The sequence below is a fragment of the Citrus sinensis genome, chromosome 7 (genome assembly GCF_022201045.2).
Source record: "Citrus sinensis cultivar Valencia sweet orange chromosome 7, DVS_A1.0, whole genome shotgun sequence".
NCBI classification, from domain to species: domain Eukaryota; kingdom Viridiplantae; phylum Streptophyta; class Magnoliopsida; order Sapindales; family Rutaceae; genus Citrus; species Citrus sinensis.
In genome coordinates this window covers 5,557,242-5,577,087 of record NC_068562.1, presented here as the reverse complement: position 1 = coordinate 5,577,087, position 19,846 = coordinate 5,557,242, and the positions used below count along the sequence as shown (strand labels likewise).

The window sequence follows — 19,846 nt, the reverse complement described above, 5'->3', positions numbered from 1 at the left end:
ACCAAAAGTAAAACTTGTGCAATTGTAATATATCCATATATAGACACACACATCGTTTTATGGAGTAGCAAAGTTTGGAATAGCTGCTATCAAATGGTTATACGAAGTTTGAATAAAAATTAAAGTTCATAGTCAATGTCAATGATGTAAATCGCAAGAGAAAAAAAAAATAAAATAAAAACGAACCATGTTCATCGATGATCATGATATTATGTTGCCTGTTCCCAATGTTTCCTCGTCGTTGGAAGTTTTCATTTAAGTGTGTAGTGGGACTCTGTGATTGCAAATACGGACAGATGCCTTACTCTTACATTATGATTATATTAACTGCATTCTATTGATTTTCTTTTTCTAAATTATTATGCATATATACATACACACTTATTGATATATGAACATTATCGTTGAAAGATTAAACTTTAGAGGGGATCGCCTCTCCTACTGGGTTATGACTTCTACATAATTGAAAATCAGTCCATCATACGGATTCATTTACTAACTTGTCCCTTCAAAATGAAAATCTTGTCTCAAGGAAAAAAACAAAAACAAAAAAAGAAGAAGAAGAAGAAGATGAAGAGTGACACGAGTCAGCAATTGATGAAGATTTGATGTTGAAATCGATGATGCAATGTGCCCATAATCAATAACTCTAAATTCAGGCACCGTGGATTCCCAATGTTTCATTTTTTTTTTTATTTGCTCAGAAGCATTTTTCATCCATTATTATCATTCACCAACACCGCAACCAGAACAGAACAGGACAGAACCGAAGCAAGCCCAGATGTTGACTCGTCTTCGCTCAGTTAGAAACAAACATCAATGGGCCAGCTCTCTCTTCCTGCGGGGCCCATTTCCCAAATCCCGAAAACTAACAGACACATCAGTAATTGCCACAACAAAGAATACGACACCGGTTGGAGTTATGTTGTCAGGTCGTACGACGTCGTTTATTTAAGGACATTAAAAATAAAACAGATTGAGGCATACTACACACATATTTGCTTTTTGAGAATTTCTTTTTCTTTTTCTTTTCCATTGAAATAAAAAGAGCAAATAAACACAAAACTTAAAGATGTTTCTCATCCTCATTTCATTCCTTCTCATATCTTTATTAATTTTTTTTCCCCTTTGCTCTAACCACAACACATTGCTGCAAGCTCCACTTCTGATAATCTCTATAGCTTTTGAGAACTCAAATTATATTGACAGCTGGTGATTTTTTTTTTTTTTAAAGTTATCTTTCTCTGATCATGCTCTAGGCATGAAACCAACTTGTTGAGTCTATTTTCACTTTGATTTATTTATTCAAAGTCTTTTTTTTTTTTTTTTGGGTGGGGGGGGAAGGGATGGGGGCTGTGTCTACTAAGAGACAGGCAGACAGCTTAAAAACACACCAAAGCTCCCATTCAACCAAATTGATAGGACATTGTGTGAGAACTGAGAAGGAGGAGAAGTAAAAACTCATGACTTGTAGTCCTCCAATTGTGGGGATGATGGTTCTGATGTGTCTTGTTGTTTCCTCCTCTTAATAACTGATGACGGACTGCTTGTGTTATGAGAAGAACTTGCACATGACCTAACTGTAATATCCTCAGTTTTATTATTATAGCTCAAGTATGCAGCATCCAGTACCCCATCTGGGCTATGAGGCAACACAGATGAAACTGCTGACAATTCTTTAATCAGTTCAACACAATTCAACACTCTTTCCTGCAAGAAAAATAAAACCCAACTTCATCATCATAACATAAAAATCATTCAAATCAGTAGAAATAAATATCATTCGTTTTGTTACCGTGGAATGATCCAGCCAAAATTTTATTTTACCTTTTCAACATGTATGAAACAAGATATGGCTTTATCAATGTTTTGTGCTTGCTCATCTTCTCTTGACACAGAAATTGCCACAGCTGCAGCAATTTCAGAAGGCTTGAACTCCAAGAAGTCAGTAGCTGCATTCAATTTGCCACCCACCTCACTCATCAAATCCATTAATCCTCAAGAACAAAAATGGGCATTCGCAGTGAGAAAGATACCTTTAATTGTGCTAAATAAAAGCTGTACTGATCTGAACATTGAAGTTGCCGATGGAAGTTGATCATCGTTGACCTTAGTCAGAAAGTAATCAATGAATGAGCAAGGAGTAAGACACTGCATTCTCCACTTCAATGTGCCCAACACCAAAAGCTCCATTTTTTGTATGGTTTTGGCTTCAAACACATACTTTGGTTCTCCCACCTGCTCATTAATACACAACGACCAGGACAAATCAGATTGAAATAAACAAATAAACCATCATTATCCCTTTTTAGATAAAAATAAATAAATTATTTTGGTTAATGAAATGATCTTAAATTAGCTTATACCTGCAATTCAACTAAAAGAGGCACTTCACTCTCCTCCATTTTGGCGGCTAGTGATAAACAGGCTACAGCCAGCAATTGCACAGTCCAATCTTTGCCTTTCTGTTTGTGCCAAAAGTATGACCAAAATAAAATAACAATGAGAAGATTAGACCCAAATACAAAAAAAAATGTTAAATGTAAAGAACGAAAGAATCAAGCCCGGGAGCCTGAACTTACAGGTAATTCATAAACCGATAGGAATCGATCCAAGTAGTTCATAGATAGACAAAAACTCATTGGTCCAAATCTGTAATGTGCATGAGCCTGTTGATGACAGTACCTAAAACTCAGTCAATAGCCCATTACAAGAACCAACAAAGACACCACCTTTATCAACACAAAGCTGAATACCAGTCAAAGAAGAAACATCAAGACTTCAACCCCATAAAAAACTACTAACAAGTTATAAGAATACCGATTAGAAAGAGAATGCGTGCACATAATAAACAAGAAAATGTTGTTGAGAAACAATGAAAAAATAAATAAATCTATAACATAGTCATTGAAAACACTTTAAAAAAAAAAAGGCAAACAAAGATGAGGTAGTAAAACGCAATGATCAGTGGATCAAAACAAGCAAAATAAAATGGGGACCCCAGTTGAAAGAAAAAAAAAAACAACCTTGAGAATCCAATCGAGAGCCTCTCTCCTTACTCTCGAGTCCAAATCCCCACTGCGCAATCTGTTGAGGTAATCATGTTTAGGCAAAAGCTCTCCCTCTTTGACAGCCATTTCTCTGAGCAGCTCCTCACTAACAGTTTGGAATGGAAAAAAACCCATCGGGAAAATGGATCTCTTGTTGATAAAGTTTGAGTCTTGACTGTGGTTTTGACTGTTTTGGTCATCATCATCACCATTTGTGGCATTACAATCAAAACCATCAAAACAAGTGTTTGTGCTCTCTGTACATGTAAGATTTGAGGCTGTAAAGTCAGAAAGATTTTCTGCCATTTTTAGGCACTGTAATAAAAAACCAAATTTATAAAACTAGTAAAAAACCAAGGAAAGATTCATGAGATAAGTGCGATGTCAATGGGTCTGTTGTTGTGGGGGATGAGCGTTATTCTCCATTTTTATTTTTATTTACACAATAAAAGCCAAAAAGAGAGAAAAGACCAGAGCGAGAGCGGGGGAGTAGGGGCTGGGGCTCTGATTGTGATTGAAGAGATGGTATCCTTTGTGCAAACTGCGAAGAGAGAAGGTTTATGTAGGAAATGTACATTTGTTTTCTAGGGTAACCAAGGGAGTAGTAGACTGAGGGATCGTAGATTACACTGCCGAATAAGAAGGAAATTAAAATCTTGAGAAGAAAATATTTTTAACAAAAATGGAAACATAAAATAAGAAAATAAGATAAAACGCAAGACTCTGATGAATATTTTATGTTTTTATGTTTTTATTTTATTATCCCATTATAAGTTAATCATACAATTTTCTACTTCATATTTCGGATATTTATCATTTCACAAGTAGGCTAATAGTATCAGGATCCCTGAAATCATAGAACTTCTCGATTAAGGATATAATTTTTCTATTTGTACCAGATAGGTCCTTGTCCAGTGGCCGGTGTCACTGCTCTAAGTTGAAACTTTTTTCACTTCATATATAAAATATAGTTATCTCTAAAAAGAAAATAGAATTATTAAAACAAAAAATAGACTTTTTAGGGTTAAAAATAGACAGAGGAACAATAGAATTACAACCACATATAGTTAGCAAAATATTAGAAATTTCAGATAAAATAGAAGACACAAAAGATGGAGCAATATATGAATTTCGGTCCAATTAAACTTAGACAGTTCCCATCATGAATAAATTTAAGTTTTAAAAGCAAGTTTCAGTTATTAGACATTAAATTAGAAATAGAAAATATTAATTTTACACAACAAGGCTTACAAATTCAATTAAACGCTATAAAAATAATTGTTAGTGAATGAGTTAATAGAATCATTAGTAGAATTAAAAAGAGAAATTCCACATTTAAATCCAGTAACTAAATAAGGGTCATCAATCTTCATGAACCTATTTCATACAAAATGGACAAACTACGCCCTTATTTTAAAAATACAAGAACTTGGGGACTAGCATAGTAATATGGTTTTTGTTACTATTGTATAAGTTTTCTTCTAAATGTACAAATAATACTATATAAAACACTAGCATAGTAATATGGGTATCCCATGTCATTGTTATGATAATATATTATTATTATTATTATAAAAAACCCCAGAAACCTTACAAGAAGCCCAATTTCTCTAAGAAAAAAGAATTTAAACCTAAACACAAAACTTTTTTCAACTACAAAGAAGCCATATGCCATAAGTGTGGCATAAAAGGTCATACTGCAAAGTATTGCAGAATGAATCGAAAGCTTCATGAACTTGGCCTTGATGAAGAAATCATCTCCAAAGTTGCCTCTCTTCTTATAGAGTCTTCTGACTTTGAGTCTTCCATGTCGGGAGATAGTGATCCCCTTCAGGTCAATGAACTTATTGACTCAGATACCTCTGCATCTAGCAGTAGTGATTCTGAAATAGATTTTTATTTAAAGAAAATCAATGTTTTGACTAAAGACCAAGAAACATTTCTTGAGCTCGTAAAATATATTTCTGATCCAAATCTTCAAAAAGAATATCTTGATAAGCTTTTGAAAATCCTATATTTTAATAAAGCAAAGACTTCCAAAGTTCCAATTGTTAAAAAGAGTTCTTATGATCTTACTGATATTTTGGATAAGAAGAAAACAAAGAAAACTATCCCCAACATTCAAGACCTCCAAAAGGAGATCAAAGAAATCAAATATGAGATTAGAGAATTAAAAGAAAAACAAAAAGGTGATTATGAAATTATCCAACTTCTGTTATAAAAATAATTACAGGATTATTATTATTATTATTATTTTAACTTTTATCATCCAATTGCTGCGTAAAAAGTGATAATTATTGGTAAATTAAAAAAAATATATAGTTAATATATTGAAAACATTGAAGCAACACGCATCATGTATGGTCAAATAAAGAAGGATAAATTTTAGACTACTCCTTGTGGATTAAATCATTCTTTTACTTATTGAAAATCTTAAATTATCTTTTACTTATTGAAAATCTTAAATTATCTTTTTTTTTTATTCAAAAGATACAGAAAAAATTACGGATGGGTTTGATGAAATTTTTATCTTTTTCACAAAAATAAAAAATAAATTGAGATTCCAATAAATAAATGACACCATTAAAAAATAATCAATTTATAAAAAAAATAATCTAAAATTAGTTCAATAAATTTTACATCACTGCGTCTGGTTTAAGAGTTATAACTGTGAAAATTGGGTTAAAAAAAAACATGTACCTAACTAATCAAATTTAATAGGTAATGGCATATTTGGGTTGGTTTAGTGAGGGCTTAATTTGTGTGATGAATTCATATGATGGGTGATGACATGTTTGTGATTCTGTTTTATTAAATCGAGATTGCATAATTAATTTGACAAGCACCGTACAAAAACGTGATCTGGTGGGTCCATGGATTTTACATTATTTATACATCTGCCCTTATACTTGCAGTATTTCTAACAAGACGATAGCATCTAGTAAAAATTTTACCGGCTTTATTAGAACATAACATTAGGTAATTTTTATGAATTTGGACCTCCCACTAAGCTGATGTCGGGGTAGCAAAATTGATTCAGTGATGAATTTGGTTTAGGGACCAAGGACAGGATGGGTCTCTAGAGAAACTTAAAACTTAAGCTATTAGCTTGATAATATCATTTTCGAATTTTGCCTACTTGAACTTATTGCTTCCTATCCTGTTTTATCAATTATTATATAATAAGGGTGTAGAGCACAAAATATATGATTTTATTTTCAGAAGTTATTAAAAAAAAAAAAGGAAATACGAATTTGCCATTTGATAAAATAAAATAAATTTCTCTCAACACTTATTATCATATTTAACCATTCTCATACAAAAGAATATATATATATATATATATATATATATATATATATATATAACTTGATGATAAGTGTTGAGAATCCTATATAGTTAGGAAAACGAGGAAAATAATGGGTGATGATGAAACGAGAAATTGTTGAGTACCTTTATTGTATTACATCCACTTGATATATGTATAATATGAGTACATGAAGAATTAAATAAAATGATCAATTACGTGATAATTTTTAAAAACAAAATGTACACATATCATACATATATTAAGTGGGTCTAGTGCAAAAGAGATATTCTAAAATTCCTTGGAAGAAGTATTTTTTTCTTTTGCGGGATTGTTTTCCCTCACACCAACGAGAGATAAGCAGATGATTAAAAGAACCAGCGGAAGATTAATGCCTAATGGAGGTTAAAATGGGAAGCCAGACTGGATAGAGGAGGCACGAAGGGCAATGAGGATCGATTGATCAGGGTCATTTCGTAATTTCATTAGACTCTTCGCCCCGGTCAACCGAGATGAAAGAGAGAACGAGAGATGGGAGGTTTAACTGAGGAAGTGTGATTGATGCATGAAATTAAGCCAACGAGGACGAGTTGAATGATATCTTCTTTCATGGAATTCCAGACCTCCACCAACCAAACATTGAGCAGTGAATTAATGGAGGTTCAAAATGAGAATAAGGAGGATAGCTCTGGACTACACTGTTATTTTACTTATATTTTTATTATAATTTGTGTCAAATAGTTTAATCTAAAACGATAGCTTAAATAATCTCTACGCTTCGACTAAGCACAATAACATAAATGAAATGAAATATCATTTTCTAAGTATCTATACTTTTGTCACCCAAATAATCAAGCTTTGTCCTTGAAAATATTTAACCGGAAGAGAATATTTGTTCAAAGTTTAAAATTAGATAATTAGAAAATCACGATTACCTAATCCTTTTTTTTTTCGAGTAATTATCTTTCAGAGAATCACACTTGCACTTGTTTTTTAGGATCAGGATCCTCTCATGATCTGAGCACTCCTGATATTTTACGAATCTTGTGCCACTTGTGTTTTAGTGTTAGTGGATGATTAGGATTTAAATACTTTTTTTTTAATTTATTAATCACCAATCATATTAATAAAATTTACTCAGACGAAGATCAGATAAAGAGAGAATCATGATCTTGTTTTTTAACCCCTTAACCTGCATGCAGTTCTACGGAATTGGGTCATTGTCCATTCCTTATGGAAGCAGTGTGATTCATGGAAAGTAAATTTGAAAAAGGAAAAGCATAAATATGTAGCTCCGTTTGCAACCAATAAATTACTCTAAAAAGGATGTACCATTAGCTGTATCATAAAAATATTAATTGAAATGGGGTGCCAGAATAAAGCCGGTTGAGTGCATTGTCTACCGTTTACATATTTGAAGAGTGTGAAATGTGAACTCAATCCAATGGGATGAACAATGCTTAATATGTTTTTTCCACTATTCTTATTTATTTATTTCAATCCCATTGACTTAAGTGGAAGTTTGGAACTGGGCCATAATTGTAAATCGTCCTTTAATTGAGACTCATATATTTTGAATTGGCTGGCATACATGCTAAATTCACTTCCCAACCTCTCGTTCCTTACTATATTGTACAGTCAAAAAGGAAGAACATTGAGAGTTGTAAACTACGTGCACCGGCATTAATTGACAAATCATGTAATAAACCCCTCTTGCATCCATGGAAGAAACACTTAAAAATTTAAAATTTAAGATAAAAAATCAAATCGCCTTCTTTTAAGACACAAAATTTTCACCCCTTTTGCATCCCTTACTAGGGATGCTCTCTTTTTACCATCTCTTTTAAGTGGTTCTATCCCAAATATTCTCGTGGCCAAAAATAAAGAAGCACTTTTCACCACCGCAAATTTTAATTTGCAAATCACGTGTATGCTGCAAAACCCAGCAGCAGCCTTAACTTGACTTGTTTACTTGTAAGTGCTTAATACAGAGATCAGCAAAGCTCAGATCATATACAACATGCAAACAATGGGTGGGGGTTGTGGTGGTCCAAAGGAAACTCTTTTAAGATTTAGTCTTATATTGTGGTTGAGATTCGAGCTCTCGAAAGTCGGAAGAACTTCTTCACAATCCCTCCATATTCTCTCTATAAAATGCCGTGCCATCAAAAGCATGCATCCAGAACATCAGCCATGGCTTCTGCTGCTGCTCCACGATAAGCGCTGATTGCAAATTCAATTTCTTTCATAAAAAATGACTTGTTACGCATCTAATTGTTTGCCCCCCTTTTGCCATCTAACCCACTTGCTATTTATTTATTAAATCTTTCCCAATATCTTAACGATATTTTATTACTATTTTTATTATTTTATTTAATTTTTTTCTTCTTTTTTAATGTTAGGAGTTTAACTAACATTAATTAGCGATTCAACTCTGAACAAACTGAGAACCTCTCATTGCATAATCAAGAAAAGTTAGTGATTAGGTGTGCCACTCATCTGATATTCTCAGTTCTACTTCAATGTTGACCGCGTCTCATCATCGTCTATCATGGTTTGATAAAAGAAAACCCACTCTGAACATCCCAGTCAGCCTCTCAATATTTCATAGTATGATAGAATTATCACATGCCCTATAGAGGATATGCGTAGAGATCAAATCTTTACTTTTTTTTTTTTTTAAATTAAATGAGACTATTACTTAAGATATTACATATTACATGATACTATAATTGGTATTTACAATCACATAATAATTGAGATTAATTTACATCATAACTAATATTTACAATCACATTATAACTTAAACTAATTTACATTATAATTGATATTTACAATTATATAATAATTTAAATTAATTCACATCAACTCTTATATATAACAACTTAAATTTTAATCATTTTTAATAATCGAGGGATTTCAACCTTCGCTTAAGAGATGAAAAAATAAATTTAAATAAACCCCCACAATGCTTCTGTAAGGATTCGAACCACTTCCCTCACAAGCTCTAGCCACGGACTAAGGCCCAGTGGTTGATCAAATCTTCACTTGAAACCGAGATTTAAACCATGTTTTAATCTGAATTTTACTTAACTATCAAAAATTCAAAATGAAGTTTGATATAGACGGTTTCGGGTTTGGGGTGGGGAGGTTAAAAATAGATAACTTTATCAAATGTGTCTCTTCATGCACATTGATACCTCTATATATAAACATCAATGAAGCAAATAGCGTGTCCGTAAAATATGGCTATATTATCACTCATCAGTTACAATAGATACAAATATGTATATCTTTGTTTGTCTTCAAAGATTTAAAAATGAAATTCATCACCTATTCATCTCTCTCTCTCTAGGCATTGTCCCACACAAGCAACATAACAAATCAAGGGAACACACATGATGCGACCTAGACAACCTGTGTACAAGCACATCAATTAATCACGAAATAAACTAGAGTAACCATTAAGCTCATACCCAATAACTTCTAAGTTTGTGTATTATACTTGATTAAAGGGATTAAGAGTCCATTTAATCTTTGAGGATTTGTAATAGGTTGCCAGAATTGGTATGTAGTTCTATATCCACTGGCTAATAAAATTGCTGCAGGCTGAAGAATTTCAAAGCCATATAGAAGCTACATACTTAGCACATCATATACTGACCTACTCGTCCCACTTGCATAAAGTTTGTCAGATATTGTAACGAAATCCAAAAGGAAGACAACACAAGTTTACAACCGATACATAGTCAACTAAAATCACACTTGCTTTACAATTCATGACATTCAAAAGCCCACCTCCCCAGAGGAGCAAACGATCCATACCCTTATGCCTCATCTATCTGCTCCTGCACAAAGCCCAGTATCACATCACTAAAATATTGGCTAAAATTTAGTAAAAAAAGACAATAATGACCGACATCGAAGGTACAATTACCCTGTTACCTAATATACAGACTCGTAATCACTATTTATTGCAGACAAAGACCGTGCTAGACAAAATTAATAGTTGAGTGCATTTGTATGCATAGATTAACATTATTTAGTTTCTCATTGAGTTTGAAGCAATATCTAGGATTTACAAGATGAGGTCATCTGGATACATGCTACAGACACACTGTTCACTGTTTTGTTCCTCTAAAAAATGACTCCAAATTCTTGCTTTTACTTTTGAAATATTTAGAAAATTCAAAAGTTTCTCATTTATCTCTTATTTATCTCTGCATGTGCACCTGTAGCACAAGATAAATAAATACCCCTGAACTGAAAATTGCACTGACCTGCATATCTGAGGTCCACAGAGTGAGGTTGTCTCTTAGCAATTGCATGATAAGAGTGCTATCCTTGTAGGATTCTTCACCCAAAGTGTCCAGCTCAGCAATGGCCTCCTCAAAGGCCTGAAAAACTCAAAAGTAATTATTTGAAAAGTTCCACATACATGAACTGATTTAGTAAAACAAAGAACTTCATGCTTGTGTACCACACATACAGACCAAGAAAAGGAACAAGCAAAAGATGTTCGTCGTGATCAGCCATTATTAACCATCATGGTATTTAGAATGCACTTTAGTACTAGGTGCAGTGATAACAATTAAACAATGTTTTAACTAGCTAGGCATCAAAGACTAGACTCCACACATATTATTGTTTTTGCATATCAGCAATTCTCTCAATTCCTAATGAGCTGAGTTGTCTCAATTCTTTTTACTGATACGCATAATCGACATTGTTCTGTCTCCATTTTGGAAATTTAAATGGCTACAGCTTCACTATAGCTTCATTATCAGAACTTATGTTTTAATCTTCTGAAAACATGATCCCTGGGGCTGACAAGTACAGGTGACTTATTTTTCACATTTGCCTATGGATCTACCCAGGAGCCAGGACAATGTCATTCAGAATTCAAGTCAGCCTTTGGAATTATGCGCCTTCCATAAACCATTATTTCTCTACCTTGCATAACACACTCAGGGAATTATCAGCATACCACTCAAATACATTTCCTAAAAATAATGCTTAATCCTTATCTCCGTAATGATAGGATTTGTTTAAAATAACACAATTAACAAATGGAGAAAATTCCCTAACTGCAATCTAGCCCATAACATGCATGCTGCACTAGTAATATTCAATATACACTCACTTGAGGAAGATTTAACCAGGTTAGATCTCATCAGTCATCTCAGACACAACCAGCTTAGAAACCAAGAAAAGGAGAAACTAACCTTGTCAATGTCTTCTCCCGTAAGAAGTGAAAATGATGCTTAACTACTTTCTTAACTTAAAACTCGGTATTAACAAAATTGACTTATATAGGCAGCAGAGTTACTTCTTTGTGAAATTGGCTTTCTTCAAAGTAATATTTCCAAGACATATTTGCAATTCAATAACATGGAGGAATTTCCAATACTCTTTTCTTTTGTTCAAAGCCTCTTTATTGTGATAATTGCATTCTTTATGAATACTGAACATGCAACATGATAACATTAAATGATTGTCACAGAAGAATCAAGAGGCACAACTGGAAAAGCAGTTACGAAAGAACAGGTAATTGTGACCAGTATGATCAAATAGATTTAAAATCAAGAGTCCTAAAAAGAGGCATAACTGAAAATACAACATGAATGTACCAGCTATAAAATCAAGAGTCTTAAAAGGAGGCATAACTGAAAACACAACATGAATAACCAGCTAAATACAAACAGAATGATCAACCAGATATAAGATGTTTGTATTCTCCAATGCTATTCTAGTAGAAGCAAGAAGCAGCCATGAAGATATAAAGGCCCAATTCTAACAGAAATAAAGTGAGAATTAAATTGACAAGTTTAATGGATACACATGAAGAACGTTAGAACAACTCATGACAACTCAATAAGTTAGCAGCCATCAACATTAATTATATATACAAAGGAATTATGTTTAGATATGAATTCCGGTGTTAGTGATATTTAATCAATAAACTCGGCAGGGCAAGCAACTCTGATACAAAACACTATAGTAGTTATAGATTTACTAATTAAAATAATAATATAATTATTATAAGCCTCTGGCAACCATGAGGAATGAAGCATACCTGTTTGGCCATGGTACAAGCTTTCTCTGATGAATTGAGAATCTCATAGTAAAACACTGAGAAGTTGAGTGCCAGCCCCAACCTTATAGGGTGTGTTGGCGCCAGATCAGTCAGTGCAATATCCTTCAAACAAGGGAATTAATTCGAAATTATTTAATAACTTGATGAATTCTGTTTAAACGGAGGAAAAAAAAAAGGATTATATAGTAAATCTAAATTCGAAATTACCTGAGCCGCCTTATAAGACAACATAGTGTTTTCAGCGGCGGCCTTCCTCTCATCACCAACTTTAAACTCCGCCAAGTAACGGTAGTAATCTCCCTTCATCTTCAAATAGAAGACTTTGGACTCACCAGCAGTAGCCGAAGGCACAAGGTGCGAGTCCAGCAACTTCAATATGCTCCCGCACACGTCAGATAACTCAGACTCTACCTTTGACCGATAGTCTTTGACCAGCGAGACGTGTTCCTCGTTCTTGCGGCCTTCCTCTTTCTGCTCGATAGAGGAGATAATACGCCACGCGGCGCGAAGAGAGCCGATGACGTTCTTGTAAGCAACGGAGAGGAGGTTGCGCTCCTCGACGGTGAGTTCAGTCGCCGGAGTGGAGGAAGTGACGAGGCTGTCCATGAACTTAACCATCTCTTCATAGCGCTCGGCTTGCTCGGCGAGTTTCGCCAGGTAAACGTATTGCTCTCTCGTCGGGGTTCCCATAGCAGAATTGCAGAAACTGTAAAGTTAACTGGAGGGGAATTGGATCTTCTTCAAAGAAAAATATTCAAGTGATTGAGATTTGATTTGAGCGTGGCTTATATTACGAGGAATTTAGTTGGCTCCAAATGACTGTCAGGAGGACTTACGCGCGAGAGTGAGTAGCTCTTATTACTCGCTACCTACTAGCAAAGCCAGACAGGCAGTTGCAGTTGTTTTGTTTGTGGAGGGATACGGCGGCGTTTTTACCGAGGTGCGAGGTTAAGCTGATTTTGAGCGCGTGTGGATGGTTTTCTAGGACCAATAATGCTGATAGGAGATAAGAGTGGGAATGACAGAGATGATATTGGATTATTTGACCGGAATCCTATTCTATCCTACTGGGCCGTTAAGTCAAAGATTTGTTCTTTCGATTTGGACTAACAATTTTCTTAAGTAAAAAGTTTTTTCAATTCATTTTTCTACATCAAGAGTTTTTTACGTGCGAACGTTTGAATTCTTTTTCATGATCCTCACACGGGGAAAATATCATTCACTAAGAAATTGCAAAATAGAAAATGCGTTTATTATTCGTTAATATATTAAAAGAAGTGGATGTGCCATTTTTCATGAAATAAAGTGGATGTTCTTAGCAAATCATGCGGGTGTATTGAACAGGTTCCAATAAATGGGGCGATCATTATCCTGATTCGTAAACATAATGGTTCTGGCTCAAGACATATTGCGAGTGCATATAAACAAAGTGGGATTCTCGGAAATGGTAGGGGTGTATTTAATAATTATGGCCCAAATGGAGCAAATGGCACTACTGTCGCCGCCCACTTTACTATTATTTCTTTATTCTTCGTCTGAGTTGACTATTATTTCGATAATATCATTCTGCTACTTAAAAACGAAAAAACTTGGTCATATGTAGGTAACGGTAAAATAGCTTCGCCCATGGCCTAGTAGTAGCCCTCGGCATACAATTGGGTTCGCACCAGGGCTCCTTAGGAATTGGGATGGCTTGCTTGTCGTCAAAATTTGAAAAAAAATGAAAATATGTGCAAGTTAATTTGTTGAAGAAGCATGTAATTAGTAAGAGTTCCATGTCTGGTGGTCGTTCAACAGCAAAGCTATAAACAAATAAAATGACTTGTACTGTCGGTGATACCCGTATGTTACAATCATAGCACTAGATCACAGTGCAATCATCCAATTATGTTTTACTATTGTCGCGTACACATGTGATGTATTTATGGTGATTTTTTTTTTTTACCACGACGTATCTTGGGGAGGGTTTCAACTGTGGAATGTACCTTTAAGCCCGTACCACAACTCATACTAAAAGTCCCTGTTCGAACCGAGAGGCACATGTTCTCTAAACAAATGCGATTTCCCTGTGACTCGAACTGGGGAGCAAACCCAATCAAGCCACTTAAGGAGACTCCATTACCAGTGGAGCCATGGAGCCAACACTTTGTTGATTATTTATGGTGATTTTAACTTAGCAATTAGCGTGTTGTATGACTGCACGCGATGGATGACATTGAATGACAGCATGATGGCATAGCCATATCCACTTCATCCTCTAAAAGAGGAATATGTAGAGGAGCATCATCAATATTTAGATAAAAAGAAAAATTAGTTAGTGTTGCAATTGCACAATTACATAACATTTAAATTCATCAAGAAAACTTAAGATAAAGAGAAAAATCAAGATTTCGCTGCAGATAATTCATATCACTTGTTAGTTAATTTGAGAAAGCTTAGACTACATTATTACTTCAATATTTATCGTCATTATCACTTAGAAAGCTCACATTACATCATCACTACAATATCTATCATCATTGTCACATATCAGTAAAAGCTAATGAATCAACCTCAGTCAAAGTGGAGCAGAAGGTGCATGCTCCAAGCCAATGAATCAACCTCAAGTCAATATTTTTTACACCGCATATGAATTAATTTAGTTATCATCATTTACCAGTTAATTACAAAGAAACCTGAAAACAAGAATAAAATGCAATTAATTAACAGAGAAGTTGAGTTTTACCAATGGTGTTGAGCATGTGATGATCAGAAACCCAGGATTGAATGGCCTCCCATCTTCTTTTGTTTTCTGCTATTCAAATTAATGTTTACAGAGAACTTGAATGAAAAAGACTAGAGTGAGAGTGGAGACGGGCACCCAACTTTGCTATTCATAGATAAAGACAATGGTGTTGAGGTAAGTGCTTCTGCCTTTTTGTGGCCGCTGGATTTGGTTTTTACTCTTTTGGAACACTGGTAACTTCGGGGAAACTTGAGGCCCCCCTCGTGGACAAACAAAAATTTTGTGAAGGTAACAATTTTGTCGTTTACATATTTTATGACATAAAATAAATTAAATCGTTTGTTGGTTGTTTGTCACTGCAAAATAACTTTTTTTGTGACCAAACATTCTGTCTCAAAAAAAAAAACTTTTTAATGTCTTAACCAAGAGTGGTAACGGTGGTGGAAAGGTCAGTCATCAAGATTGAACGTCAAGCGCATTAAAGTTCAAATGCAAATACTCAAATTAAGTAAATTTTAGTTTGAAAAAAGAAGCTAATGAATGAGAGAAGTGGAGATAAAGATTAAAACAATACCCCAATACTGAAGTTTGATTCAGATGGGCTGCGCTCAACGGTAACTGCTGTGCAGCTGGCGCAGTGGCACGTGGTTGGTGAGGCTGTTAGTGGTTGCTGTGTTTCACGATTTTAATTAATGAGCCGCTATGTCGTCATGCTTTGTGATTTTCAGGTTTTGTTTTTATTCAATAATTATCTAACAAAGGATGCCCACTTTAACTAAAGTGGAGGGTACGATTTGGACCGCTCAATATAGATTCAATATCCTTTTTTAAACAATTTAAAATTTGCATGTGATAGGGTCCACCAAATTCAACGGCTTTAATTGGTTAATAATAATTTTTTGTTTTATCGATCATGATTCATGCATCATTTTATTTTGTTTTAAAAAACATAACGACAAAAATGCACAACAGGGCATAAAGGGATTGGTTGAAAAGTTAGGCAATCCCATCAAACCATATCAATGTACACATAAATTTTTGGAAATTATTTATGGCTCTACTGTAATTACTGTAACAAAATAATTTGTTCATAAAAATACAACATTAGTCAAGCCAAAACTTTCAATTGCTTTTTTTTTTTTTGTTAATTTATTGAAAATAATTATCTAAGACCAAAAAACAAGGTCTTAAGATATCAAAAAAGCATAATAGCTTTGAAATTAAATTATCTGTCGTAGATGGTTTGGCCAAATCCTAATATTATTCTGTGACTAAATTTGAAATTATTGTAAAAAGAAAAAATATATATATATCGTCTTTCAAATTCTAAATTATTGTAGTGACTAGGAAGTGTCTGTTGCTTGTTTCAGAATTCATACTCTCAACTTCGCGCAAAAACATGTGCTCACAGGCTTACCATTGAACCCATTGCATTTTTATCCTGGATCTTGTTCCTAACCCAGGAACCATAAAATGTTCAGAAATACATAAGAGTATTTTAATTCCAGCATGAAGTCAATCCAATCCGTCAGACATATATATTTTGCATTAAAATTGTTTTTAACTTGATTATAATTAAGTTAATTTCTTGCTGACAAAACGATGGAAACCATTGATTATTGTACGCAGATACGTGAACTTCTCTGATTAGCCATTACTGTAATTATAAATTGAGTTCTACTAAGTTATATTTTAACTCTATTTATAAATTGAGTCCTGTTAAGTTATATTTATTATAAACAATAGTCCAATTGAAAAAAAAAAATGTAAAAATCACACAATGGCACTTGGCCTATCTTTCATGTTACTCATGTTTATATGTTTTGGTTGGATTGTAGATTGCAACAAATATAACTTAGAAAAACCCTTATACAATTTTATCTTTTCAATTTAGATAACTGTCGGGAGCCAGTAGTTTTCTGAAAGTAAAAGCTACAGGGATCATCCTTGAAAACGCTATAATTTCGCCTAAGTTTGGGACCAAAACGATGTACACGTTGTTACCTGGACCTACATACAAGAAGAATGGCTATTCACAAATCACGCGATATGGGTTGGTTTGTTTGGAATGCGAAAGGCGGACAACTTTGATAAATGGAAACTGGGTTTGATCTCGTAAAGTCCTTTTCATATCTATAAATGAATGCTGCAATTTCAGTTTGCCTCTGTAACTGGACATCTGATACTTTTTGCGTCTGAAGCGTTCTGGTTTTGGCAAATTAACTTTTAATCAGATATAACGATTGGCTGCTGCAATCATTAATACTCTGTTTACGTACAACGCCACACATGTTCATATTAGAAATATTGTAGCTTATTACAAGATGCAGATAATTTTTCAATTGATTTTTCTGCAATTGATCCTGATCTGTCCAGCACTTCCTGTGAGAGGTTTGATGTTGCCCATCTTGATCATACCCCTGGCGAAGTCCTTGAAAAAAACAGAGATGCTAGCAGCGTATCTTTTGACCAGAAAATCAGCAGAATTGCCATTAAAGAGCTCTTGGTCAGAATGAAGAAGCCCCTTCTTGTTCAACAGATTCTTGTAATATAAATTGTCAAAGCACGTTGGAGTTTGACGGTCAAGGTTTGCCAGAACATTGTCATTTCCTCTTCTTGGGCATCTCTGCTGCAAGGACCTGGCGAAGCTGGTGTCAATATTGGAATCGTTGTAAATGTGTCCTCGAAATGATGTGCACCTTGCCTTGCCTACCGTATGTCCACCTGCCAATGGCCATATACATAAGATGAGCTCTGTCAATTAATTGGTCTGCTGAGAGTTGCAGTATGTGATTAAGGGTGTGTTTGAGATTGGTATGCTGTAATTTTTAAGTTACAGTTGCTGTAAAAAAAAATATAACTATAAAATAAAAATTAATAATATATAGTAAATGTAAATTTTAAATAATAATTTTCATAAAATTATTAAAGATATAATAAATTTTTCAAGTGAAAAATCATATCAACATAGTTTCCAAGTTACAGTAACTAGTGTTTACCAAACACTTTAGTGCTGTAACTTTTAAGCTACAGCTGTCCAACCTCAATTCCAAACACACACTTTAGTGCTGTAACTTTTAAGCTACAGCTGTCCAACCTCAATTCCAAACACAACCTAAGTTAAGGGATTCACTGAATTTAATTTGTAGCATATTAGTGTAGACCAAGTAATAACTACAGTTGAATTACCAGCAAGAGCCACCATGTTCTTTAATGAGAGACCCTGTGCCGAGAAGCTTGATATGAGAGCACTCAAATTAGAAGTGGGTGGAGGGATGGAGGTATTTGCCGCTGCCCTGCTAGCAGTGGTAGAATCTCTTCTTCCCAATCTAACTTTCCATGAAGGACCTCCGAACTGCAATTGTGCCAAAGAAACGTTGCCCCACCCAAAAAAAAAAATAATAATAATAATTGAAGCAAGTGGATAAATTAGTACATGCAGGAGACTTGATGATAGTCAAGATTGGAGATTTCAAGATCTTCATCAATATAATTAACATGGAGACTAGCGGGAGCTTACAACAACAACTGAATCGCGTGCGGCAATGGCAAGAATATCTGCACACGAAACAACACGGGGGCATGCTTTCTCCAGATTAGCTTTAATCTGATCCACCACGTTGAACCCTCTGGCCGAGTTATTGTTAGGAACTGCTGTTTTCTCTCCTATGAAATTGGCCGTATCATCCAACAGTACCGATCCATCGCAGCCCTGATTGTCATCAATCAGTTGAAATAGCTTAAGACTAATTATAACACAAAACAGACAAACGACCGAAAACAAACAAAGCATACATTGACAAAGCAGTCGTGGAAATGAAGTCGAAGTAAAGACGCCCCTACGCGTGTTTCATTTTTTATAGCAGCTATAATCCCTGCCCGAACAATAGACAATGCTTTTGGGCATGTGGATTTGTAGTAGTTTGTTGAGAGTTGGGAGTTGGCTTGATCAAGAGTTGCAGTGACAAAAGTAAGTATAAGAAGGAGAAAGTAGTAACTTGTTGCTGCCATATCTAGCACTTCTGCAGTCGTCAAGAGAGATTTTTGCCTTTATAAATACGTATATATTCGCTAAACAGTGACTTTAATACTAAGCCCAAGCAACACAGCCCCAATAATTCTGCTGAGATGGCGTACGATTTTTGTTTTAGTTTGCCGACACTAATCTATATTGAGACCATCGTGGCTTGGTAAATTTGAAGGATAGGGAATAATGCTTCTATAACTGGATGAAATTTTGCCCTGCGCAAGAACAGTTGGCTTAATCAAGCTGGTTACGACATCACATTCATGTGGCCCAGAGCTTACTTTTTTATTGGTGAAAGATAAACAACATGTGAAAGTTGATAAAGTTTGCTTTCCCCATGCAAATGCCGAACAGGTGTCATGGCATAATCACTGCTCATCTCAAGCTGGAACTGGGGATACGAGCGACGAGGTTTTGGAATGCCTAATTGGAATTAATAATCAAATTTATTTCGATTTGTTTTTAGCTATTAATTCGCTTTCAACACCGTCATCATATTTATTCGATACGTGCTCCCAACAATTTTCCAACAAGAATATTTGACGAAGGCGCATGCAATAATGAAGTTGTTAATCGATGATATTGACATTGGTGTTTTTATTATTATTATCTTTTTTTTTTTGTCAATCAGGGAAATTTG

General features: G+C 34.5%; 3 protein-coding genes across 4 annotated transcripts; all 3 read right to left on the bottom strand.

Moving 5' to 3' along the window:
* Window positions 1–1,054: 1,054 nt before the first annotated feature.
* Window positions 1,055–3,668, bottom strand: LOC102609335 (cyclin-D4-2). Its single transcript, XM_015533294.3, has 6 exons — window positions 3,027–3,668; window positions 2,583–2,669; window positions 2,367–2,465; window positions 2,037–2,238; window positions 1,828–1,952; window positions 1,055–1,710 (listed from the first exon to the last, which is right to left on the bottom strand). The coding sequence occupies exons 1-6, from the start codon at window positions 3,354–3,356 to the stop codon at window positions 1,462–1,464; spliced, it is 1,092 nt and encodes a 363-aa protein (XP_015388780.2). The 5' UTR covers window positions 3,357–3,668; the 3' UTR covers window positions 1,055–1,461.
* A 6,162-nt stretch (window positions 3,669–9,830) lies between these two features.
* Window positions 9,831–13,415, bottom strand: LOC102630484 (14-3-3-like protein GF14 kappa). 2 transcript variants are annotated; one of them, XM_006466224.4, is made up of 4 exons: window positions 12,662–13,415; window positions 12,434–12,556; window positions 10,638–10,754; window positions 9,831–10,199 (listed from the first exon to the last, which is right to left on the bottom strand). In XM_006466224.4, the coding sequence occupies exons 1-4, from the start codon at window positions 13,142–13,144 to the stop codon at window positions 10,185–10,187; spliced, it is 738 nt and encodes a 245-aa protein (XP_006466287.1). In that variant the 5' UTR covers window positions 13,145–13,415; the 3' UTR covers window positions 9,831–10,184. The 2 variants fall into 2 exon arrangements, with proteins under 2 accessions (XP_006466287.1, XP_006466286.1); XM_006466223.3 differs by having other exon boundaries at window positions 9,831–10,205; window positions 12,662–13,409.
* Window positions 13,416–17,388: 3,973 nt separating this feature from the next.
* Window positions 17,389–19,364, bottom strand: LOC102630988 (peroxidase 4-like). Its single transcript, XM_006466225.4, has 4 exons — window positions 18,975–19,364; window positions 18,700–18,891; window positions 18,369–18,534; window positions 17,389–17,903 (listed from the first exon to the last, which is right to left on the bottom strand). Exons 1-4 carry the CDS (start codon window positions 19,188–19,190, stop codon window positions 17,518–17,520), a joined length of 960 nt encoding a protein of 319 aa, XP_006466288.2. The 5' UTR covers window positions 19,191–19,364; the 3' UTR covers window positions 17,389–17,517.
* Window positions 19,365–19,846: the final 482 nt, after the last annotated feature.

Coding starts and splice junctions, on each gene's coding strand:
- LOC102609335 (XM_015533294.3), bottom strand. CDS start 3,356: ATGGCAGAAAATCTTTCTGACTTTACAGCCTCAAATCTTACATGTACA. Junction 2,466..2,582: donor TATCGGTTTATGAATTACCT/GTAAGTTCAGGC, acceptor TGGCACAAACAG/AAAGGCAAAGATTGGACTGT. Junction 1,711..1,827: donor GTTTCATACATGTTGAAAAG/GTAAAATAAAAT, acceptor TTTTTCTTGCAG/GAAAGAGTGTTGAATTGTGT.
- LOC102630484 (XM_006466223.3), bottom strand. CDS start 13,144: ATGGGAACCCCGACGAGAGAGCAATACGTTTACCTGGCGAAACTCGCC. Junction 10,755..12,433: donor CTTGTACCATGGCCAAACAG/GTATGCTTCATT, acceptor TGAGTTTTTCAG/GCCTTTGAGGAGGCCATTGC. Junction 10,206..10,637: donor TGTGGACCTCAGATATGCAG/GTCAGTGCAATT, acceptor GGCTTTGTGCAG/GAGCAGATAGATGAGGCATA.
- LOC102630988 (XM_006466225.4), bottom strand. CDS start 19,190: ATGGCAGCAACAAGTTACTACTTTCTCCTTCTTATACTTACTTTTGTC. Junction 18,892..18,974: donor TCCACGACTGCTTTGTCAAT/GTATGCTTTGTT, acceptor GATGACAATCAG/GGCTGCGATGGATCGGTACT. Junction 18,535..18,699: donor CACGCGATTCAGTTGTTGTT/GTAAGCTCCCGC, acceptor GCACAATTGCAG/TTCGGAGGTCCTTCATGGAA.